The sequence below is a fragment of the Eleutherodactylus coqui genome, chromosome 2 (assembly GCF_035609145.1).
Source record: "Eleutherodactylus coqui strain aEleCoq1 chromosome 2, aEleCoq1.hap1, whole genome shotgun sequence".
Taxonomy (NCBI): Eukaryota; Metazoa; Chordata; class Amphibia; order Anura; family Eleutherodactylidae; genus Eleutherodactylus; species Eleutherodactylus coqui.
The window spans coordinates 49466489-49492522 of NC_089838.1; the positions used below are offsets into that span (position 1 = coordinate 49466489).

General features: G+C 51.2%; 1 protein-coding gene across 13 annotated transcripts in view; it reads left to right on the plus strand.

Annotated features, from left to right (window-relative positions):
- The window catches only part of PPFIBP1 (PPFIA binding protein 1), a 112159-nt gene that overhangs the window by 39694 nt on the left and 46431 nt on the right, over window positions 1-26034 (plus strand). For 4 of the 13 annotated variants that reach the window (XM_066590845.1, XM_066590848.1, XM_066590847.1 and 1 more), the window contains exons 4-9: window positions 3502-3588; window positions 4265-4378; window positions 21950-22081; window positions 22310-22411; window positions 24597-24689; window positions 25317-25409. In XM_066590845.1, coding sequence (XP_066446942.1) covers window positions 3502-3588; window positions 4265-4378; window positions 21950-22081; window positions 22310-22411; window positions 24597-24689; window positions 25317-25409 — 621 coding nt within the window. The remainder of the gene's footprint in view (window positions 1-3501; window positions 3589-4264; window positions 4379-21949; window positions 22082-22309; window positions 22412-24596; window positions 24690-25316; window positions 25410-26034) is intronic. The other 9 variants (XM_066590852.1, XM_066590857.1, XM_066590853.1 and 6 more) reach the window with 4 other exon arrangements.

Below are 26034 nucleotides of genomic sequence, written 5' to 3' on the forward strand. Positions count from 1 at the left end.
TGAGAGGGGGGGTTAATGGTGGCTGCTGAGAGGGGGGGGTTAATGGTGGCTGCTGAGAGGGGGGGTTAATGGTGGCTGCTGAGAGGGGGGGTTAATGGTGGCTGCTGAAAGGGGGGGGGTTAATGGTGGCTGCTGAGAGGGGGGGGTTAATGGTGGCTGCTGAAAGGGGGGGGTTAATGGTGGCTGCTGAAAGGGGGGGGGTTAATGGTGGCTGCTAAGGGGGGGTTAATGGTGGCTGCTGAGAGGGGGAGTTAATGGTGGCTGCTGAGAGGGGGAGTTAATGGTGGCTGCTGAGAGGGGGGGGTTAATGGTGGCTGCTGAGAGGGGGGGTTAATGGTGGCTGCTGAGAGGGGGGGGTTAATGGTGGCTGCTGAGAGGGGGGGTTAATGGTGGCTGCTGAGAGGGGGGGGTTAATGGTGGCTGCTGAGAGGGGGGGTTAATGGTGGCTGCTGAGAGGGGGGGTTAATGGTGGCTGCTGAGAGGGGGGGGGTTAATGGTGGCTGCTGAGAGGGGGGGGGTTAATGGTGGCTGCTGAGAGGGGGGGGGTTAATGGTGGCTGCTGAGAGGGGGGGGGGTTAATGGTGGCTGCTGAGAGGGGGGGGTTAATGGTGGCTGCTGAGAGGGGGGGGGGTTAATGGTGGCTGCTGAGAGGGGGGGGGTTAATGGTGGCTGCTGAGAGGGGGGGGGTTAATGGTGGCTGCTGAGAGGGGGGGGGTTAATGGTGGCTGCTGAGAGGGGGGGTTAATGGTGGCTGCTGAGAGGGGGGGTTAATGGTGGCTGCTGAGAGGGGGGGTTAATGGTGGCTGCTGAAAGGGGGGGGGTTAATGGTGGCTGCTAAGGGGGGGTTAATGGGGCTGCTGAGAGGGGGGGGTTAATGGGGGCTGCTGAGAGGGGGGGGTTAATGGGGGCTGCTGAGAGGGGGGGGGTTAATGGTGGCTGCTGAGAGGGGGGATTAATGGTGGCTGCTGAGAGGGGGGGTTAATGGTGGCTGCTGAGAGGGGGGGTTAATGGTGGCTGCTGAGAGGGGGGGTTAATGGTGGCTGCTGAGGGGGGGGGTTAATGGTGGCTGCTGAGAGGGGGGGGTTAATGGTGGCTGCTGAGAGGGGGGGGTTAATGGTGGCTGCTGAGAGGGGGGGTTAATGGTGGCTGCTGAGAGGGGGGGTTAATGGTGGCTGCTGAGAGGGGGGGTTAATGGTGGCTGCTGAGGGGGGGGGGGTTAATGGTGGCTGCTGAGGGGGGGGGGTTAATGGTGGCTGCTGAGAGGGGGGGTTAATGGTGGCTGCTGAGAGGGGGGGTTAATGGTAGCTACGGGGGGGGTTAATGGTGGCTGCTGGAGGAGGGGGGTTAATGGTGGCTGCTGGAGGAGGGGGGGTTAATGGTGGCTGCTGGAGGAGGGGGGTTAATGGTGGCTGCTGGAGGAGGGGGGTTAATGGTGGCTGCTGGAGGAGGGGGGTTAATGGTGGCTGCTGGAGGAGGGGGGTTAATGGTGGCTGCTGGAGGAGGGGGGTTAATGGTGGCTGCTGGAGGAGGGGGGTTAATGGTGGCTGCTGGAGGAGGGGGGTAAATGGTGGCTGAGGGGGGGGGGGTTAATGGTGGCTGAGGGGGGGTTAATGGTGGCTGCTGAGGGGGGGGGATAATGGTGGCTGCTGGGGGGGTCACTATTAGGGCTTGTTCACATGGGTATTTCGGTAGCACAAATACGCTGTGTATTTGCGCAATCAAAAATTGCTAATGCCTGCATATTTAGGCACGGAAAAAAGAGCGCAGATGGGCCCACTGAGATGGTGCCCAAATATGCAGTGAATACATAGGTTTCCTGCGCATTCACCACATATTTGCACGGCCCATTCACTTCAATGGCCTATTGAGGTGTGTAGGATGCAACAAAATAGGTCATGCTGTGTGAAAATGTACATCATGTGACTGAACTCACTGAAATCAATGGCTTCTATTCACTGCATATTATGTACGCAAATACGCTTGTGTGAACAAGCCCTTACTATACCGTCTTACAATCGGCCCTTTGAAGGTCACCATAAGCCCGATGTGGCCCTCAGTGAAAATGAGTTTGACACCCCTGTTATAGATGATTGTTAATCAACACTTGTAGTCGCGCCAAAATTAATTTGTCAACCGTCCTTTATGTCTAGGTGGCACGGCTGACTGTTTACCACCATGGAATACCGGTTAGATTGTTCCCTGTGTGACTCCTTGAGCTTAGCAGCGCCGTTGCATCTGGCAGCCCCTTAGTGAATGCCGATTGTACGTATTGCGTATCTTTTCACACATCGCTGTCAAATCAACCGCAATATGGCTGCAATACATGACTAGATTCTAACGGGGTAGTCAATGGTGGTGAGAATTGCGTTACGTGATGCTTTTTTCTCCAGTCCCATCTAAAGCTGCAGTCAGAATCTTGCTGGTTTACCAGGGAGCTGTGCATTGTGGGAGCTCAGACCACAGTTTTTTTGTAGAAGCTCTGGTGGTGACCAAAGACGGGGGAAAAAAGGAAAATAACTCATTTTCTGTGCGCAGAACCTACAACTGCTTCGATAAACACTACAGTGTGGCACAGTTGGCTGATAACAGGAGCAGTAGATGGAATGCAATGACTCCATAAATGGAGAGACTGCAGGTGTACGGTGTAATTGTGTTGGCGGTCCGCCCATGTGAGTCCGGCCTGACTGTGCATCGACGTGTTCTAAGACCAAGAACATTTAATTTTTCTGCGGCAGAGCTCTTGTTTTTTGTGGGAATAGTTGTAGTTATTATTAGTACCATTAGTGACTTTGTTCATCCTCCCAAAATGTCATAGCAATCAAAAAAAATAATAGCCGTTCTGGCATTAGTTCTATCAAATTATTTTTACGGCGTTCACCAAGTGGGATAAATAACGCAATATAAAGGGGTATAATTTTTTTTAAACTGGATTTTTTTTTTATAGATAAACTTTATTGAACTTTTTTTGACTCTTTTTTTTTTTTTTTTTTTTTTTTTTTTAGTCCTTCAAGAGGACTTGGAAATGCGTTCAATCGCTAGAATAGTACACTGCATTACTTATGTAGTGCATTTTACTAAGCCTATGACAGCAGCCTATTAGACTCTGTTGGAGGCAGGGCTTAATATACTTCGTTACATGACGGACATGGAGGACTTTGTCAGGCTTCCAGCTGCCATGGGAACCTACTTTTACCTTGCGATTGCACTGTGGGTGCCAATGGGTGACAGAGCCCCACTGTCATCCGCTTATATGCTGCAGTTGCTATTGATTAGGGGTTAAACTTCCAGGATCTGAGGTTTCTCCTATCTGGTTGTTAGAGCAGGAGCTGGGCTGTCAGCACTCAGCCACCACCTTAAAAAGATGTATTGGCAGGTTTAAAGCCCATTAGGGAGGTTAGTAAAAAGAGTTAGTCACAAAAGGGTTAAAGAGGCACTCATATCTTTGTTTGCATTACGATTTGTGCTATGTATACCTTATCGCAAACCGCTCATGTCTTGCAGGTCAACGGGCATATCACTGGCACAAGTGACATCTACCAGGAGAGGCTGTCCCGTCTGGAGAATGACAAGGAGTCTCTGGTGCTGCAGGTATCTGTGTAAACGAGCCGCCTTAAGGGGCCAGGCCACTTTTCTGTCACTTAATTTTCTATTATAGTTCGTGCCACCAATTTCATGGCAGAAATATGTTGCGGCTATGCCAACAATTGGCTGCGGATATGTACGTGAATTTAGCCATTTTGAATGGGACAATCCGTGTATGGAATGCTCAAACCAGAAATGTCGTAGAATCCGGAAGTGACATCACTATTTTTTTTTTCTTCGAGTGGATTTGAAATCTGTGTGCAGAAAACCTCTGCGCCGTGTAGACTACCGCACGGATTCCCATTAATACAGTAGGGTGCCAAATTGCCATAGAAATGAACTCAGATTCGGGGTGGATTCCGTGCCAAAAATCCGCTGTTTGAACATGCCCTTAGTTTGGACCTGCTGTTATACACTGCAACAACCCCACAGCTGTAGGAGCAAATCTCCCTCTCCTCTCTTATAGGTTGTACATCTTCACAAACAATGGACGTTCCCAGCATGCATTTCACCTCTGAATTCAGGAGTTCTGGAATCACCATAAGCATAATGGATAGGGCATTGTACAAGCTGAGGATGAGAGCATGTCTTAGGAAACCGGGGGCTGTAGGACATCAGCAGCAGCATAATGGTGCAAATTTGAACGTTTTTTTAAACCCTATATTGGTCTTGCACTTTTCAGGTGAGTGTCCTGACCGACCAAGTGGAAGCCCAAGGGGAGAAAATCCGCGACCTTGAATTCTGCCTGGAAGAACATCGAGAGAAGTTGAATGCTACTGAAGAGATGTTACAGCAGGTGAGAGGATGCCCCCTGGTGGTCGTGCAGTCGTGGCAGTTTATTTTCTTTTTAATCTTATCGCTATATGATTCACGCATTCATTGGACGGACACTACAAAGACATTACACACATGGACCTTGATGCTCTCAGCCGGGGAGCCGCTGCTGTTCCCTCTAGTGAGGCCGCTGCTTGGAGTTTTCCCAGTGACCTAGAAAACTTTCACTGAACTTTTAGTTTTGGCTCAAGATGCATCCAAATAAAAGATAATAGAATAGGGAAAAGGAGCAGGGACCGCCAAAATGTCACCCCCGCCCTCTTCATTCTCCCATCTCCCTCATTCCAGTAGCAACTCTGCACAAGTCCCAGCACATGGATAAAGAGCTAAATCGGATTGCTATTAAACGTGCCAGAGGGCATGAAGGAGTTACATCTTCTATTATACTCCAGAGCCGCACTCCCTATTCTGCTGGTGGAGTCACTGAGTACATACATTAATTATCCTTTACTGCTCCTGAGTTACATCCTGTAGATCTTTTTTATTATAAAAGTGAAAAACATAACAATAAACAGAACATAAATATCGCTCACTTGGCATAAGACATAAACATAAAACAAAAACAAATTATCACTTAGGGCTCATGTCCACGGGGAAAATATGATTTAGGATCCGCAGCGGATTACCTGCACGCGGATCCGCACCCCATAGGGATGCATTGACCACCCGCGGGTACATAAATACCCGCGGATCGTCAATAAAAGGGATTTAAAAAAAAATGGAGCATGAAAAAATCTGGACCATGCTCCATTTTCGTGCGGGTCTCCCGCGGGGACGGCTCCCGCGGGCTTCTATTGAAGCCTATGGAAGCCGTCCGGATCCGCGGGAGACCTAAAATAGGAATTTAAAGAATTTACTCACCCGCAGCGGGCCGGGAAGCTCTTCTCTTCCTCACGGCCGCATCTCCCTTGCTTCGGCTCGGCGGATGTGCCCGGCGCATGCGCGCGGCACGTCGACGACGTGCCGCCGGCGTGAGGAATTCATCCGCCGGCCGAAAAAGAAGATCCGGCCGTGAGGAAGAGCAGAGCTTCGCCGCCCGCTACGGATAGGTAAATTCTTATTTATTCGTATTTTCAGCGCTCATGTCCGCGGGGCAGGAGGGACCCGCTGCAGATTCTACATGTAGAATCCGTAGCGGGCCCGATTTTCCCCGTGGACATGAGGCCTTATATTAACTGGACGTTGCCTTACTTCAGGACAAAGGAACAAAAGCAAAAGGCCCATCTGGTCCAAATAATATATACAGCACACTACACCAACCTGCACTCCAAAACTACACTCACTCATACTCACCAATACATATACGCTACATACTACATATAACAATAAACCCACATGTAAGAAAACATATCCCTAACTCACAGGATCCAGCCTGAAATCCCAAAAAAGAAGAAAGAAAATATGACTAATAACTGAAATTCCAGCCAAAACAATTATATAATAATAACAATAGTACTAACAACAAAAAGTAATAATAATAACAACAAGAACAACCCAATACCCTTTTTTTTGGGTCTTTTTTTTTTTATAGTTTTTAAATTTTTAGAATTTTTATTTTTTTTTGTGATGCCCGCCACCTAAGGAATAGAACCTTGCATAATCCTAAACTAACCCTATAACCAGACCAAACCACCACACACCCGCCAAAAAAAACCCTATGGTGCAGCCTGGGAGCCACGCCTGCATCCCAAGTCCTTGCTCAATGTTTATGTCCAGGACGAGCCGAGCTGCACCAGAATACACGCCCTGCCTGCCGCAGCCTGAGGGCCACGCCCGCACCAACAGTCCGTGCCCAATGTTCATTGTCCGGGACGTGTCAAGCTACGGCTGAGGCATATATCCCCCCTCCCCCCAATAAACCCCCACCCAACCTATATATAACCCCTAACCCTATAAACGAAACAAAACGTATAACATCTCATACTACATAACTACAAACCAACACTATACATTAATACCCGAAAGCCTAAGGTTCAGTTACCTGCAGCCGTACATACTTTATCTTTGACCGAAAACAAAAACTCTACTAGTGTCACACACAGCCCTCCACCAGGACTGGATATGATAAGCCGGGCACCGACCAAATAGAGAAAAAACTATCCCTATAGTTAATCTGTCCCTACAATGTCCCTACTCCTTCCCTAAAACTTACCCTCAGAGAAACTGTCCCTACCTCTCCCTATTCTGTCCCTAAAAAGACCCTAACAATAAGAAAACTGTCCCTAACGAAAGACAAACCCTCTCCATAGGAGAGAGGCCTTAGTCGTGCCCAACCTCTCATAATCCAGAAAGCACACCTTCACCAGGTCACCCAGGATGTTTCTATTCACCTCATCCACAGGGAGGATTTTCTCTTCCGTCGAAACTAGACACCGTGCATTCCAAATGTAAAACCTGACCACTAGGCTGACTAAGAATAAAGTGCACCGGTCCCTGCCACCCAGGTCCCTGAATACCCATAGACCCATTCCGCATACGAGAGGCGTGCCAACCTGGGCCAACCAATGGAGGCTCCCACCCGATTGTACACCTCTGTATTAAAGGGACACTGAAGCAGGAAATGCTCCATGCTTTCCAGTACGTTGCTGCACTCCTGGCGGGGGCAACCCCTATCCACCAGAGGCCTGCTCTTCAAGTTGCCTCTTACATACAGTCTCCCGTGGAAACAGCACCAAGTCAAGTCCCAAAACTTCAAGGGGATCCTGTCAGAATTCAATAAACGTAACCCTCCCTCCAGGTCCCGACTTGGGCAGTCCTTGAGCACCAGGGGCTTCTGGAAATGGGTCAACAGAACCCTCTTATCGAGGAGTTTCCTCAACAGAGTTCTGATCTCCCACATCCCCAGACCCCACCGACGTATCATCTTCAGAACCACGGTAGCGTAAGCCGGAAGATGCCCGTGCGGCGTGCGAAGATCCTTCACTCGCCCTCCAGTCTCCCATTCCTGGAAGAAAGGCCGAAGCCATCCCCAACAGGAGAATACCCACGGAGGAGACCTCTCTTGCCAGAGGTTACCTATATTGATCTTAACAAAGGTGTTTACGAGAAACACCACGGGGTTGACCATAGATAACCCCCCTAGTCTCCTCATGCGATATGTGACATCTCTCCTAATTAGGTTCAACCTGTTCCCCCACAACATTAGGAAGAACAGGTTGTAGACCCGGGTCCAGAGAGGCTCTGGCAAAATGCATACGCTGCCCAGGTAGATGAATAAAGGGAGCAGGTATGTTTTGATCAGGTTAACCCTTTCCCGAAGGGTCAAAGACCAACCCTTCCACTGGGCCACCTTCTGAGTGGCACCATCGAGCCTGACCACCCAATTTTGCATGGGGTAATCTCCCCGGCCAAATTTGATGCCGAGAACTTTAGCCGAGTCCTGGGGCACTGGAAGGGTGTCCGGGAGACTAAATGTAGGATCTCCCCTTCCTAACCAGAGACTTTCGCACTTATCCCAGTTGATGCCGGACCCGGATGCTTCCGAGTAGCGATCCACCTCTGCCATCACGTACTCTGCCTCCCCCCTCGAGGACACAAAGACGGTGACGTCATCAGCGTACGCTGCCACCCTGAGGGCGGCTTCCGGCACCGCTCGATCCATCCCGACCCCCGCCATAGGCCCACCATCAATCATCCTAAGGAAAGGATCAATGGCAAACACGTACAGCAAGGGGCTCAGAGGACAACCCTGACAGACGCCAGACCCAACCTCAAATGGGTGGCCGACCCAACCGTTCACTAGCGGGAAAGTCTCAGCCCCCGCATACAATGTCCTGAGCCAATTGACAAACCCCACTGGCAGGCCATACCTCAGAAGAACAGACCAGAGGTACTCGTGATTAACCCGATCAAACGCTTTGGCCTGATCCAAGGACAGCAGGTACCCCTCCCAGTGACCAGCCCTACCCTGCTCCACTGCTTCCCGGACACCTAGAACAGCACTAAAGGTGCTACGGCCTGGAACAGAGCAATGCTGGGTGCCCGAGAGGAGCCGGGGTGCAAACTTGACCAGCCGATTAAACAGCACTTTTGCCAGAACCTTCCTGTCCGTATTGAGAAGCGCTATGGGACGCCAGCTCTCAATACGGCTCGAGTCTTTACCCTTTGACAGAAGGATCAAAGCCGACCTCCTCATTGACTTTGGGAGACTGTCCGAGGAAAGACACTCATTGAAAACCTCAGTCAAGAGGGGACTCAAGAGGTCCTTAAAGGTTTTATAATACTCGGATGTTAAGCCATCTGGTCCTGGCGATTTTTTTGAGCGTAAGCCCATCAATCGCCAGTTTAACTTCCTCTATGTTGATCTCTTCTGTCAAAACATTAAGGGAGATGTGATCCCCTGGCTCAGGAACAGCTTCAGCCAGGAAAGCCGACATCACGTCTCGATCTAGATCCCTCTTTCTCAAGAGGTGCGAGTAGAAGGATCTGACGACTTCCAGAATCCCTGATCTGGACCTGTTCAGAGATCCTGTACCATCGATCAGTCCAGTGACAACTTTACGATTCACTGACATCTTGCAGTTTCTGTAAGGGTCAGGTGAGTGGTACTTCCCGAAGTCCCTCTCAAAAACCAAAGATGCGTGCCTATTATACTGGCACCCTTTGAGCAAAGACTTCACTCTGGAGATATCCTCTCGGCTACCTCCAGTCGAGACAAGATGCTCGAGTTTCCTCCTCAGGCCCTGATAAAGACGGTACTTACTCAGGCTCCTGAGGCTAGAGAGCTGGCGGAAGAACCCCGCCGCCCTGATCTTGACTATCTCCCACCACTCTGACTTACTGCTACAAAGATCCAGTAATGGTACCTGGCTCTGCAGAAAATCCTCAAAGGACTGTCTTATCTCTGCTTCCTCCAGGAGTAATGAATTCAGCCTCCATAAGCCTCTACCCATCCGGGGGGTCTCTGCTACATTCAGGGAAAACAAAATCAGACAGTGGTCTGAGAACTCCACCTCAACAACAGATACTGGTGAAGAGATGGCTTCCTCCTTCAAATAAAACCTGTCTATTCTAGACCTGCACTCGCCTCTATAATAGGTGAAACCCGCGTGGCCTGGGGTGTGCCGGATGTGGACATCCACCAGGCGAGCTTCGCTAGCTATGCTATTAAGCGCAACGCTATCATAAGTCAGCTTGCCTAGGGAACCTCCCCTGTCACGGGTCCTTGTGACTGCGTTAAAGTTACCCCCAAAGATCACCTGCCGACTGGTAAAAAGGTACGGTTTGATCCTCATAAAGAGATCCTTGCGGTCCCGCTTGCTTTGGGGACCATAGATGTTGATTAGCCAAAGCTCTTGTCCCTTCATGAGAATATCCAGGATCAGGCACCTCCCTATTTCTAACTCGATAACCCGTCGGCATTCAACCGCTGCGGTAAAAAGTACCGCCACTCCGCTATATGGCTCGGCCGCAAGAGACCAGTAAGATGGACCAGACCTCCATTCCCTCCTTGCCTTATGCACAGCTGCCAAATTTGGCAGCCTGGTCTCTTACAAAAACAAAATGTCGGCTTCAACGCGGCCGAGAAAATCAAAGGCCTCGAATCTAGCCATATCAGATTTAATGCTGGCAACATTAATGGATGCCAGCGTCAACGGAGCGGGTGCCGCCATCATTGGTGATTAAGTAAGATGGCTTTCTTCTTCCCATCCCCCTTCTCATCAGGGTCTGAGGATGACCCCTTGCCACGTTTCTTGGACACTGAAAGGTCCATGGCAAGGGGCTCCTCAACCTCGTCCTCCTTGCCACTGGGCTCTGGGCCAGCCCTCCCCCTGGAAGTCACCAAACCCCCACAAGAGGAAGGCTCAGCACCCCCTGTAGGCCCCACGCTTGTCCTAGACACCTCTGCCTCCTCCGAGGACGAGAGAGCTTGGTACCTGTTGGAGAGCTCAACAAGAGGAGAGTTTGGATTGCCTTCCTGCACCTGGCCCATTGCAGGGGAAGATTTCCCTTCCCTTTTTTTCATTTTCTTGGAGCCCTGCTTGCGCTTTTTCTTTTGCCACTCATCCTTGCCCTCACCCACACTTTCATAGTGGGAAGAATCTGAATAAGTGGCATCCTCTTCCCTTTGGATCCTCCTGGCCTCCTCATCCAGCTCCCTGTCCCCTGGAGCCTCAGCCACATGATTTGCGTCGGAAGCAGGGGCCAGCATTGACCCACCTGCCACCTGGGTTTCCACCAGCTCCCTGCCCCTTCCGCGCTTCTCTTGGCGCCTTAGCTTGGCTGCCCCAGCATATTTGTTCTTCCTTGGCTCCTGGGCTCCATCGCCTCTGCTGGTCCCCTCCCCTGCAGAAGCAACCTCATGGCTCTTCTCCGCTGGGGCCCTGACCGCATTGGCGAAAGAGCGCGCGGACAGCGACTGAATGGGTGACCGAGGTCACCACACAGGTGACACCTAATTTCTGTACAAGATGCCGCAAGATGACCTACCTCGCCACACAGCGCACTTGATGACTACAGGCGGCACTCAAGTGTGTGGGGTCGCCGCACTTGTGACAGAGCTTTGGCTGCCCCTGGTAGAAGGCCAAGATACGATCCTTGCCAAGGAAGGCCGCGGATGGTATGTGGGCCACCGAATTCCCTGAACGCTTAAGTTTCACCATAAACGTCCAGGCTCCGGACCAGATGCCGTGTTCGTCCCGGTTCTTATTGGGCATATCCACCACCTCTCCGTACCGACTTATCCAAGTCATGATATCGTAACAAGAGAGGGACTCGTTACGAGTCAAAACGGTCACTCTCTTGACTCCAGTCTGGCGGGTTACCACTTGTGCAGCGAAACCGCGCCAGCCGGGCTCGTCCTTCATCAACTCGTAGTTCCCCCAAAAGAGCTCGAGGCCCTCTGGGCGAACAAAGCTGATGTCGAACTCAGACGTGCCGTAAGGATGGATCAGGGCATAGATGTCATTTGCCCTGAAACCCATCTTCAGCAGAAGCTCCACCACCTTACTCCTGGATGGGCACGCGTCATTGCCTCTCCACTGAAGACGAGCCACATTCCTACGGCCAATGTCCTGCCCGGTTGTCGGCAGGGACCAGACGGTCTCCCCCCTTTGTTCTCGGAAGGCACCAAGACCATGTCTCTCCACCCAGAGAGACAAATCCACAACTCTGCCCCCTACATTCATCGAGCTCTCCCCCCTCCTCAAGGCCTCCAGGAGGCGCCGTTGCAAAACGCCGTCCCCAGAGCCCAAAGACAAGGAGGACGCATCCCCCCTCCAGCGGCGACACTGGCATAACTTCTACCAGCTGTTGTCGCCGCTGGAGGGGTGACTGGATCCTGGCCCATCCCATGACTACTACCCGAAGCCCCACCCTCCTGTACAGCTGATGGCATACCTCCCGGGGGATTGGGGGCATCCGGAGCCTCTGCGGGAGCAGGAGCAGGAGCAGCACTAACGGTTGTCTCATTCACATCATTCATACATTTCTCCGCTTTTGCTGGACCAGAACCTGCTTCACCTTTTTTCTTAATGCTACACTTTCCAGCTGGATGAGGCTGGAGACCAGCACTGAAAGAATTAGCCTTAAGTCCAACATTATGCTCTGTAGGAGCTGTCTCTGCAGCTCTAGCTCCGTCCATTTTCCCGGTCATTCTGGGAGTTGCAGTTCTTTTTACCTGCTTATTTTTTATTACTTTACCGTTATGATGGGTGGGAGGACCGGCAGACTTGGCCACCACCCACTGCGCCCCCTCTACACCTGACAGGCGTTTTAGGGACACAGGAGGGACAGCCAAGCCGCTGCTGGTGGAACCTGACGCCGGACTGCCCCCCCCCCCCCCCCCCCCCCCCCCCCACTGGGGGGCTGCCATCAGCGCCAGCACCTCCGGATTGGCCGCGACCCCTCATTCCATCTTTCCCACGAACCTTCTCTGCCTCCTTTTCGCCTTCATTCCCACTACTGGCACAAGCAGAAATGGAGTTTTGGGCCGCATTAACCCTCTCTTCCCCAGTCCCCTGCACTGGACCCACTGCAGAGCCCGGGACTAGGGGTATACCAGGGCTAGCACCCCGATCTGACTTCGCAGCCGGACCGGAGTGCTTGGTGACGTACACAAACTTCTCTTGTACGGTGGTCTTCTTTATCTTTTTTTTTTGTTTGTTTCTTTTTGCCCGCAGATGTTCCTTCAGGCAGGTTGTCACCAAAATACATGTTCTGCATCCTTTCTGGGGACTCCTGCTGCATAATTTACTGCATTATGAGGGCCCCCTCACCGCTGCTGCTGTCGTCGTCTGCGTCCTCAGCACTGGAGTCCTCCGATGTGGGGGGCAGGCTAACCTGCTCAGCAGGAATGCTGCTCCCTGCAGTTCCCCTCTGCTGTAGGGAGGGCTGCTCCCCTGAGCATACTGGCATCCCCTCTTGTGCATCCTCTGACTCATCAGAGCTGCTGTCGCTGCTCACGTGCGCCATTCCAGAAAATCGCTCATCGTTTAAGAGTTTTTCTTTAAATGGGCCGCTGGCCTGCAGTATCCTGTACCTCTCCTCCTTGTAGTAATCTACTGCCTCCTTGCAGGATTTAACTCTCTCCGCTGCAGTAATTTTTTTCTTTCCATGTGGGGCCTTATCCAAATCGCTGAGGGCAGTCTGTAGCTCCCCGCGATATTTTTGGAGCTGCTTTCCAACCTCCTTAAAGTCTTTCAAACTCGCAGCTATCCGAGACGCCATGGCAGTAACGGATTCACCCCTCTTGTGTTCTCCCCAGCTGGCACTTGTAGGTGCCTTTGCAGCACTGACCTTGCTCTTGGTTTGGCTTCTGGTCTTCCTGTGCTCCACGTCCTTCTGAGGAGTCTGGGTGACGCTGCCTGTACCCCGGCTAGATCCTCTCCCCTCCTGGGGTTCATTCCTCCCCCCTCCCGACCGGAGACGGGGGTGGGGAGAAACACGGGACTCCATAGCAAACGGATCCAAAAACAGTGCACTGCTCCTGGGATCCAGCAAGAGCTACACCTTCCTCTTGCGACCACACCCTGAAACCAGCAGAGCTCTCCAACACACAGCCTTACTCCAGAGATGCACTCCCTATTCTGCTGGTGGAGTCACTAAGTACATACATTAATTATCTTTTACTGCTCCTGAGTTACATCCTGTATTATACTCCAGAGCTGCACTCACTATTCTGCTGCTGGAGTCACTGTGTACATACATTACTTATCCTGTACTACTCCTGGGTTACATCCTGTAGATCTTTTTATTATAAAAGTGAAAAACATACCAATAAACAGAACATAAATATCGCTCACTTGGCATAAGACGTAAACATAAAACAAAACCAAATCTTCACTTGTGTTAACTGTACTTTGCCTTACTTCAGGACAAAGGAACAAAAGCAAAAGGTCCATCTGGTCCAAACAATACACACAGCACACTACACCAACCTGCACTCCAAAACTACACTCACTCATCCTCACCAATACATATACACTACATACTACATATAACAATATACCCACATGTAAGAAAACATCCCTAACTCACAGGATCCAGCCAGAAATCCCAAAAAAGAAGAAAGAAAACGACTAATAACCGAAGCAATTATATAATAACAATAATGCAAACAACAATAACAAAAGTAATAGCAATAAGAACCACCCAAAAATTATTTTTTTTTTTTTTTTTTTTTTAATGCCCACCACCTAAAGAATAAAACCTTACATAATCCTAAACTAACCCTATATCCTGACCAAACCACCACACACCCCAAACAACCCCCTACGGTGCAGCCACGGGAGCCACGCCTGCATCCCAAGTCCGTGCTCAATGTCTATGTCCAGGACGAGCCGAGCTGCACCGCATACACACCCTGCCCGCCGCAGCCTGAGGGCCACGCCCGCACCAACAGTCCGTGCCCAGTGTTCATTGTCCGGGACGTGTCAAGCTACGGCTGATGCATAAATCCCCCCCCCCCCCCTCCCCGCAATAAACCCCCACCCAACCTATCTATAACCCCTCACCCTATATACAAAACAAAACATAACATAACATAACATATCTTATACCACACAACTACAAACCAACACTACACATTAATACCCGAAAGCCTAAGGTTCAGTTACCTGCAGCCGTACATACCTGATCTTTGACCGAAAACAAAACTCTACTAGTGTCACACTCAGCCCTCCACAAGGACTGGATATGATAAGCCGGGCACCGACCAAATAGAAAAACTATCCCTATAGTTAATCTGTCCCTACAATGTCCCTACTCCTTCCCTAAAACTTACCCTCAGAGAAAACTGTCCCTACCTCTCCCTATTCTGTCCCTACAAAGACCCTAACAATAAGAAGACTGTCCCTAACGAAATACAAACCCTCTCCATAGGAGAGAGGCCTTAGTCGTACCCAACCTCTCATAATCCAGAAAGCGCACCTTCACCAGGTCACCAAGGATGTTTCTATTCACCTCATCCACGGGGAGGATTTTCTCTTCCGTCGAAACTAGACACCGTGCGTTCCAAATGTGAAACCTGACCACTAGGCTGACTAAGAATAAAGTGCACCGGTCCCTGCGACCAAGGTCCCCGAATGCCCCATAGACCCATTCCGCATACGAGAGGCGTGCCAACCTGGGCCAACCAATGGAGGCTCCCACCCATTTGTACACCTCTGTATTAAAGGGACACTGAAGCAGGAAATGCTCCATGCTTTCCAGTACGTTGCTGCACTCCTGGCGGGGGCAACCCCTATCCACCAGAGGCCTGCTCTTCAAGTTGCCCCTTACATACAGTCTCCCGTGGAAACAGCGCCAAGTCAAGTCCCAAAACTTCAAGGGGATCCTGTCAGAATTCAATAAACGTAACCCTCCCTCCAGGTCCCGACTTGGGCAGTCCTTGAGCGCCAGGGGCTTCTGGAAATGGGTCAACAGAACCCTCTTATCGAGGAGTTTTCTCGACAGAGTTCTGATCTCCCACATCCCCAGACCCCACCGACGTATCATCTTCAGAACCACGGTAGCGTAAGCCGGAAGATGCCCGTGCGGCGTGCGAAGATCCTTCACTCGCCCTCCTGTCTCCCATTCCTGGAAGAAAGGCCGAAGCCATCCCCAACAGGAGAATACCCACGGAGGAGCCCTCTCTTGCCAGAGGTTGCCTATATTGATCTTAACAAAGGTGTTTACGAGAAACACCACGGGGTTGTCCATAGCTAACCCCCCTAGTCTCCTCGTGCGATATGTGACATCTCTCCTAATTAGGTTCAACCTGTTCCCCCACAACATTAGGAAGAACAGGTTGTAGACCCGGGTCCAGAGAGGTTCTGGCAAAATGCATACGCTGCCCAGGTAGATGAATAAAGGGAGCAGGTATGTTTTGATCAGGTTAACCCTTTCCCGAAGGGTCAAAGACCAACCCTTCCACTGGGCCACCTTCTGAGTGGCACCATCGAGCCTGACCACCCAATTTTGCATGGGGTAATCTCCCCGGCCAAATTTGATGCCGAGAACTTTAGCCGAGTCCTGGGGCACTGGAAGGGTGTCCGGGAGACTAAATGTAGGATCTCCCCTTCCTAACCAGAGACTTTCGCACTTATCCCAGTTGATGCCGGACCCGGATGCTTCCGAGTAGCGATCCACCTCTGCCATCACGTACTCTGCCTCCCCCCTCGAGGACACAAAGACGGTGACGTCATCAGCGTACGCTGCCACCCTGAGGGAGGCTTCCGGCACCGCCCGATCCATCCCGACCCCCGCCATAGGCCCACCATCAATCATCCTAAGGAAAGGATCAATGGCAAACACGTACAGCAAGGGGCTCAGAGGACAACCCTGACGGACGCCAGACCTCACCTCAAATGGGTGGCCGACCCAACCGTTCACTAGCGGGAAAGTCTCAGCCCCCGCGTACAATGTCTTGAGCCAATTGACAAACCCCACTGGCAGGCCATATCTCAGAAGAACAGACCAGAGGTACTCGTGATTAACCCGATCAAACGCTTTGGCCTGATCCAAGGACAGCAAGTACCCCTCCCAGTGACCAGCCCTACCCTGCTCCACTGCCTCCCGGACACCTAGAACAGCACTAAAGGTGCTACGGCCTGGAACAGAGCAATGCTGGGTGCCCGAGAGGAGCCGGGGTGCAAACTTGACCAGCCGATTAAACAGCACTTTTGCCAGAACCTTCCTGTCCGTATTGAGAAGCGCTATGGGACGCCAGTTCTCAATACGGCTCGAGTCTTTACCCTTTGACAGAAGGATCAAAGCCGACCTCCTCATTGACTTTGGGAGAGTGTCCGAGGAAAGACACTCATTGAAAACCTCAGTCAAGAGGGGACTCAAGAGGTCCTTAAAGGTCTTATAGTACTCAGATGTTAAGCCATCCGGTCCTGGCGATTTTTTGAGCGCAAGCCCATCAATCGCCAGTTTAACTTCCTCTATGTTGATCTCCTCTGTCAAAACATTAAGGGAGATGTCATCCCCTGGCTCAGGAACAGCTTCAGCCAGGAAAGCCGACATCACATCTCGATCTAGATCCCTCTTTCCCAAAAGGTGCGAGTAGAAGGATCTGATGACTTCCAGAATCCCTGATCTGGACCTGTTCAGAGATCCCGTACCGTCGATCAGTCCAGTGACAACTTTACGATTCACTGACATCTTGCAGTTTCTGTAAGGGTCAGGCGAGTAGTACTTCCCGAAGTCCCTCTCAAAAACCAAAGATGCGTGCCTATTATACTGGCACCCTTTGAGCAAAGACTTCACTCTGGAGATCTCCTCGCGGCTACCTCCAGTCGAGACGAGATGCTCGAGTTTCCTCCTCAGGCCCTGATAAAGACGGTACTTACTCAGGCTCCTGAGGCTAGAGAGCTGGCGGAAGAATCTCGCCGCCCTGATCTTGAACATCTCCCACCACTCTGACTTACTGCTACAAAGATCCAGTAATGGTACCTGGCTCTGCAGAAAATCCTCAAAGGACTGTCTTATCTCTGCTTCCTCCAGGAGTAATGAATTCAGCCTCCATAAGCCTCTACCCATCCGGGGGGTCTCTGCAACATTCAGGGAAAACAAAATCAGACAGTGGTCTGAGAACTCCACCTCAACAACAAACAGAAACTGGTGAAGAGATGGCTTCCTCCTTCAAATAAAACCTGTCTATTCTAGACCTGCACTCGCCTCTATAATAGGTGAAACCCGCGTGGCCTGGGGTGTGCCGGATGTGGACATCCACCAGGCGAGCTTCGCTAGCTATGCTATTAAGCGCGACGCTATCATAAGTCAGCTTGCCTAGGGAGCCTCCCCTGTCACGGGTCCTCGTGACTGCGTTAAAGTCACCCCCAAAGATCACCTGCCGACTGGAAAAAAGGTACGGCTTGATCCTCATAAAGAGATCCTTGCGGTCCCGCTTGGTTTGGGGACCGTAGATGTTGATTAGCCGAAGCTCTTGTCCCTTCATGAGAACATCCAGGATCAGGCACCTCCCTATTTCTAACTCAATAACCCGTCGGCATTCAACCGCTGCGGTAAAAAGTACCGCCACTCCGCTATATGGCTCGGCCGCAAGAGACCAGTAAGATGGACCAGACCTCCATTCCTTCCTTGCCTTATGCACAGCTGCCAAATTTGGCAGCCTGGTCTCTTGTAAAAACAAAATGTCGGCTTCAACGCGGCCGAGAAAATCAAAGGCCGCAAATCTAGCCATATCAGACTTAATGCTGGCAACATTAATGGATGCCAGCGTCAACGGAGCGGGTGCCGCCATCATTGGTGATTGAGTTAGATGGCTTTCTTCTTCCCACCCCCCTTCTCATCAGGGTCTGAGGATGACCCCTTGCCACGTTTCTTGGACACTGAAAGGTCCATGGCAAGGGGCTCCTCAACCTCGTCCTCCTTGCCACTGGGCTCTGGGCCAGCCCTCCCCCTGGAGGTCACCAAACCCCCACAAGAGGAAGGCTCAGCACCCCCTGTAGACCCCACGCTTGTCCTAGGCACCTCTCCCTCCGAGGACGAGAGAGCTTGGTACCTGTTGGAGAGCCCAACAAGAGGAGAGTTTGGATTGCCTTCCTGCACCTGGCCCGTTACAGGGGAAGATTTCCCTTCCCTTTTTTTCATTTTCTTGGAGCCCTGCTTACGCTTTTTCTTTTGCCACTCATCCTTGCCCTCACCCACACTTTCATAGTGGGAAGAATCTGAATAAGTGGCATCCTCTTGCCTTTGGATCCTCCTGACCTCCTCATCCAGCTCCCTGTCCCCTGGAGCCTCAGCCACATGATTTGCGTCCGGAGCAGGGGCCAGCATTGACCCACCTGCCACCTGGGTTTCCACCAGCTCCCTGCCCCTTCCGCGCTTCTCTTGGCGCCTTAGCTTGGCTGCCCCAGCATGTTTGTTCTTCCTTGGCTCCTGGGCCCCATCGCCTCTGCTGGTCCCCTCCCCTGCAGAAGCAACCTCATGGCTCTCCTCCACTGGGGCCCTGACCGCATTGGCGAAAGAGCGCGGACAGCGACTGAATGGGTGACCGAGGTCACCACACAGGTGACACCTAATCTCTGTACAAGATGCCGCAAGATGACCTACCTCGCCACACAGAGCGCACTTGATGACATTACAGGCTGCACTCAAATGTGTGGGGTCGCCGCACTTGTGACAGAGCTTCGGCTGCCCCTGGTAGAAGGCCAAGATACGATCCCTGCCAAGGAAAGCCGCGGATGGTATGTGGGCCACCGAATTCCCTGAACGCTTAAGTTTCACCATAAACGTCCAGGCTCCGGACCAGATGCCGTGTTCATACCGGTTCTTATTGGGCATATCCACCACCTCTCCGTACCGACTTATCCAAGTCATGATATCGTAACAAGAGAGGGACTCGTTACGAGTCAAAACGGTCACTCTCTTGACTCCAGTCTGGCGGGTTACCACTTGTGCAGCGAAACCGCGCCAGCCGGGCTCGTCCTTCATCAACTCGTAGTTCCCCCAAAAGAGCTCGAGGCCCTCTGGGCGAACAAAGCTGATGTCGAACTCAGACGTGCCGTAAGGATGGATCAGGGCATAGATGTCATTTGCCCTGAAACCCATCTTCAGCAGAAGCTCCACCACCTTACTCCTGGATGGGCACGCGTCATTGCCTCTCCACTGAAGACGGGCCACATTCCTACGGCCAATGTCCTGCCCGGTTGTCGGCAGGGACCAAACAGTCTCCCCCCTTTGTTCTCGGAAGGCACCAAGACCATGTCTCTCCACCCAGAGAGACAAATCCACAACTCTGCCCCCTACATTCATCAAGCTCTCCCCCCTCCTCAAGGCCTCCAGGAGGCGCTGTTGCAAAACGCCGTCCCCAGAGCCCAAAGACAAGGAGGACGCATCCCCCCTCCCTCCAGCGGCGACACTGGCATAACTTCTACCAGCTGTTGTCGCCGCTGGAGGGGTGACTGGATCCTGGCCCATCCCCTGACTACTACCCGAAGCCCCACCCACCCGTACACAAGGTGGCATACCTCCCGGGGGATTGGGGGCATCCGGAGCTCCTGGAGCCTCTGCGGGAGCAGGGGCAGCGGTAGCACTGGCAGTTATATCCATCACACCACTCGCACCTTTCTTTCCTTTTGCTGGACCAGGACCTGCTTCACTTTTATTTTTAATAGTACACTTTCCAGCGGGCTGAGGCTGGAGACCGACAGAACCAGTCCTAAGTCCCGTATGATTGTCGGTAGGAGCCGTCTCTGCAGCCCTGGCTTCGCCCACTTTCCCAGCCATTCTGGGACTTGTTGTACTTTTTAGTTGCTTAGATGTTACCGCAATACTATCATGATGTGTGGGAGGATTGACAGGCCTGGCCACCACCCACTGCGCCCCCTCTGCACCTGACAGGCGTTTTAGGGACACAGGAGGGACAGCCAAGCCGCCACTGGTGGAACCTGATGCCAGACTGCCCCCCCACCCTCCCACTGGGGGGCAGCCGTCAGTGCCAGCACCTCCGGATTGGCCGCGACCCCTCATTCCATCTTTCCCACGGACCTTCTCTGCCTCCTTATCGTCTCCATTCCCACTACTGGCACAAGCAGGAATGGCGTTTTGGGCCGCATTAACCCTCTCTTCCCCAGTCCCCTGCACCGGACCCACTGCAGAGCCCGGGACTAGGGGTATACCAGGGCTAGCACCCCGATCTGACTTTGCAGCCGGACCGGAGTGCTTGGTGACGTACACAAACCTCTCCTGCACGGTGGTCTTCATCTTTTTTTTCTGTTTCTTTTTGCCCGTAGATGTTCCTTCAGGCATGTCGTCACCAAAGTACATATTGTGCATTCTTTCTGGGGACTCCTGCAGCATGATTTGCTGCATGATGAGGGCCCCCTCACCGCTGCTGCTGTCGCTGTCGTCGTCTGCATCCTCGGCATTGGACTCCTCCGATGTGGGGGGCAGGCTAACCTGCTCTGCAGGAATGCTGCTCCCTGCAGTTCCCCTCTGCTGTAGGGACGGCTGCTCCCCTGAACATACCGCCATCCCCTCCTGTGGATCCTCCGACTCATCAGAGCTACTGTCGCTGCTCACATGCGCCATTCCAGAAAATCGCTCATCATTTAAGAGTTTTTCTTTAAATGGGCCGCTGGCTTGCAGTATCCTGTACCTCTCCTCCTTGTAGTAATCTACTGCCTCCTTCCAGGATTTAACTCTCTCTGCTGCAGTAATTTTCTTCTTTCCCCGTGGGGCCTTATCCAAATCGCTGAGGGCAGTCTGTAGCTCCCTGCGATATTTCTGGAGCTGCTTTCCGACCTCCTTAAAGTCTTTTAAACTCGCAGCTATCCGAGACGCCATGGCGGTCACAGATTCACCCCTCTTATGCTCTCCCCAGCTGGCACTTGTAGGCGCTTTTGCAGCACTGACCTTGCTCTTGGTTTGGCCTCTGGTCTTCCTGTGCTCCACGTCCTTCCGGGGAGTCTGGGTGATGCTGCCTGTACCCCGGCTAGATCCTCTCCCCTCCTGGGGTTCATTCTTCCCCCCTCCCGACCGGAGCCAGGGGGGGGAAGCACGAGACTCCATAGCAAACAAGCCCAGAAATAGTGCACTGCTCCTGGGATCCAGCAAGAGCTACACCTGCCTCTTGCGACCACACCCTGGAACCAGCAGAGCTCTCAGACACACAACCTTCCTCCAGAGATGCACTCACTATTCTGCTGGTGGAGTCACTGTGTCCATACATTACTTATCCTGTACTGCTCCTGAGTTACATCCTGTATTATACCCCAGAGCTGCACTCACTATTCTGCTGGTGGAGTCACTGTGTACATACATTACTTATCCTATACTGATCCTGAGTTACATCCTGTATTATACTCCAGAGCTGCACTTACTATTCTGCTGGTGGAGTCACTGTGTACATACATTACTTATCCTGTACTGCTCCTGAGTTACATCCTGTATTATACTCCAGAGCTGCACTCACTATTCTGCTGGTGGAGTCATTGTGTACATACATTACTTATCCTGTACTGCTCCTGAGTTACATCCTGTATTGTACTCCAGAGCTGCACTCACTATTCTGCTGAATGACCAGTACAACGCCTGCTCCGAGCAGTGACCCTCTTCCTAATGTTTTTTTTCTTCTCCGTTGCAGGAACTATTAAGCAGGACGTCGTTAGAAACTCAGAAACTGGACTTGATGTCTGAGATTTCCACTCTGAAACTGAAGCTGACGTCTGTGGAAAACAACAGAAGTGATTATGAGGAGCGATACAAGGACACGGAGGTGAGGGACGCACGGAATGGGGTATGATGGGAGTTATAGTCTTACAGTAGCCACCAGAGGAGAGCAGAGGCAGCCCGGTCTGCTGGGAGCCAGTATAGGAGCCTGATTGGCAGCCATATTGGTTGTCGGCCATAGTTCTATAGTAAACGCCATTACTCTGCTGACTCGCACGTCTCCGTTCGTCTTGTGTTTCCCTGACTCTTCCCGTCTTCTCCTTGTACAATCCAGTCTCTGCATAAGATTATAGCGGAGTTAAGGCAACAGATGGAAAAACTGGAGGTGGAGTTGGCATTATTTCAAGAAAAGAGGTTACAGTATGGCGATCAAGAGGTGACTGTGCTCGGTTAGACTGTGGCATGGTGCCAGCGGACTCACAGCATGTGATGTGTCTTCCTGTGTTGGGCTCTAACCTCTGTGTTTCTGCTGTCTTGCTGGTCTGCCCAAAAATGGCCACCAGAAATCTGGATAATTTATTGTTCAGCGATGGCCCCACTGATCCTACGAATGGACGACCAGAGCGTCCTGGAGTGGAGGTTATACATGGGCTGCCAGAGTTGATGCGCTCCACTATCTCCAGCAGTCCTATTGACATCAATGGAGCAGCAGTGCATGTGTAGCCACTGATCATTCAGAGATTCTCCAGACAGCCGTTCTCCAGCAGTCGGACCCCCACCCAACAGTAAGCTATTCCCTATCCTGTGGGAGTGCCAGCAGTCGGACCCCCACCCAACAGTAAGCTATTCCCTATCCTGTGGGAGTGCCAGTAATCGGACCCCCACAAAACAGTAAGCTACTCCCTATCCTGTGGGAGTCCCAGTAGTCAGACCCCCACCCAACAGTAAGCTATTCCCTATCCTGTGGGCGTCCAAGCAGGCGGACCCCCCCACCTATCAGTTAGTTATTCCCTATCCTGTAGGAGTCCCAGCAGTCGGACCCCCACACAACAGTAAGCTATTCCCTATCCTGTGGATAGGAGATATCCAGCTTTGGTAGGATTGCACCTTTAACACAACCAGACTTGCAGGGTTTATATGGAGTGGGATCGCAAGCTTATCCCGTTCCATACAAGGCAGGGGGTCGGCTATCTGTAATAACACACAGCCGCGATCAGCTCCAACGCTGGTCGTGGCTGTTAACCCTCCAATTGCCAGTGTCAATTCTGATGATGGCATTTAAATGCCCCAATTGTTGTTTGGGGGTCCCAAATGGCCACCCAATGCGATTCAGTTGCTATGACAGCCAGGGGCCCCCCAGAGCTGCCATGAATAAATGCCTATGAAGGTTTGCCTGTGGTACATCTTCATAGACTACCTGTCAAAATTCGATATAATGTAATACTATGGTATTACATTATACTGTATGAACGATCACAAGTTCAAGTCGCTCACGGGCACAAAAAAAAGTAAAAATAACTAAAAGTTTTAATTGTTGGAAAAAAAATTAAAAGGAGGTAAAAGTTTGGGGAAAAAAACTGTAACGTTTCTAATAATAATAAAAATAAAGCTATCAACCTAATACATTGTTTATCCTACTTGGAGAGAAAAAAAAGTAACAACGTCAGAATTGCGCAATTTCGGTTCCATCGTCTCCAAGAAAATTTTTTTATAAAAAGCGTTCAAAAAGTCACACGAACTGGTAACATTAAAAACTACAAAATACGAGCCCTTATATGGCTATTTTGATTAAAAAAGTAAAAAAAAAGGAATGGCTCTTGGAAGGCCCGGATGAAAAAACGAAAATAAAAAACAGGGAAATATCTGGTCTTGAAAGGGTTAAACCCTCTTGTGCCTACCAGGTTGTGTCCTCCTGCGGTCTTCTGCATGGATGATGGAAAGCAGATCAGATCCAGCACTGCACCGCAATAATACGATGTGAAGAGAGATGTCCGTGCGCTGATAAATTGTAGCAAACGATTGATCCGGATGAGTTTTCTGCTCCTGGAATGTAAACCAGAATGTTCCCTTTCACTGACAGCAAGCAAAGATATTAGAAAGTTGCAAAACGTTTCATTGTAAAGATTATCCCTCATTGACCTGAAACCACCCACTCCCCTTTAAGTGTTGTTTTCCAAATGGGGACAACCGCGTCCGGCGCCCACATCAGCCCCAAGTAAACGGGATGATATAGGTAACGCCCTACCCTATAAAAACAGAGAAAAACAAAGTAATACCCCCCCACGCACCCCTCGTGTCTTGCGACGTCACAGAGTGTTAACTCTTCGTGCCCTCCTCTACACATGCCGCGGTGGAGGCTCTGAGACAGATCTGTATGTGGAAGTAGTCACCCAGCTTTCCCAGAGTCTAGCATTAAGTAGTCCAGAGTCTGGGAGAGCTGGGTGACCACTACTTTGGCTGTTCTGTTGGTTACTAATTTGCGCGGTTTGACGTGCATGATGTAGCGGCTTGTGATTTTGCAGTCACTGAACTGGTGAGAGTGCTGACACAGCGGATGATGGGGGTTATTGTACATTTGGGCATGTGAAGCTGCTGACGTGGCAACTTCTCTCTCTCTTCAGGGTTTGGTACAGGAGATGAGTGATCTGCGACTGCGAGTGGTGGAAATGGAGAATGAGCGCACACAGCACGAGAAGAAACTGAAGTCCACCAAGGTAGAGAAATCCCGCGCTCCGCTTTATGCTATGTGTATAGGGCAGACTGGAGGCAGCTGACTCATGGGCTTAGTATACTCACTAGAGAGCAGCGAAGACATCACTGAGAATGCAGCCTTTCACTAGAGAGCAGCGATGACCTCACTGAGAATGCAGCCTATCACTAAAGAGCAGTGGTGACATCAATGAGAATGCAGCCTATCCATTCACTAGAGAGCAGCGGTGACATCACTGAGAATGCAGCCTAGTCATTCAGTAGAGAGCTGTGGCAACATCTCTGAGAATGCAGCCTATCAATAGAGAGCAGTGGTGACATCACTGTCCTATCACTAGAGAGCAGTAGTGATATCACAAGAATGCAGCTTATCCATTAACTAGATAGCAGTGGTGATATTACTGAGAATGCAGCCTAGTCATTCAGTAGAGAGCAGTTGTGACATCACTGAGAATATAGCCTATCCATTCACTAGAGAGCAGCAGTGACATCACTGAGCATGCAGCCTATCACTAGAGAGTAGCGATGTAGTAGCCTGACTGGTGTAGTGAGTGGCGGTATGACTCTGTGTGTGGGGTACCTGGCACTATTGCTCTGTGCCCACCTTCTCTCTTTGCTCTCTCTGTTACCAGTCTTTAATGGCCAAGCTTTCTAGTATGAAAATCAAAGTGGGTCAGATGCACTATGAGAAGCAGCGGGTGGAGCACAAATGCCAAACGTTGAAGGTGCGGTAGCGTTGCCTGAAACGTGCTTCTGTTGTTCCCTGTGACTTTGCCGTGTGCTCCTTTGGGCATGATTGTTGTGCCCGCTGCCGGTGAACGTGACCACCAGCCAATGGTGCCACCCATCTCCCTGCTCGCTTTGTACTTTCCTTATTTTTGGAGGGGGCATGCGTTAGCAGTACTGTGTTCCCATCGTTGCTGTGTGACGTCATTGTACTGCTGTTAGTGGCATGCATGTGTGCTGTGAACTAAATGTATCGTTTATAAATACACATACTCTTAACCCCTTAGTGACCACAATATACCTTTTACTGACATCACTAATGGTCTTTTAAACTTGCACATACATCTTTATAAGGCAGTGGCTTAGGTGACTACTGACAGCCAGGCTCCTGCTGTAACAGCCAGATTCCAGCCCATTTAACCCCTTACATACCACAATCAATAGCAACTGCAGCATGGGAGCAGATGACTGTGAGGGGCTCTTTCTGTCACCCATCAGCACCCTACAGTACAATTGCAAGGTACCAATGGGTTCCCATTGCAGCTGGAGGCCAGACAAAGACCTCCATGTCTGCCATGTAATTTGGCCCATTAGGCCCGCCTTTCGCAAAGTCTAATAGGCTTT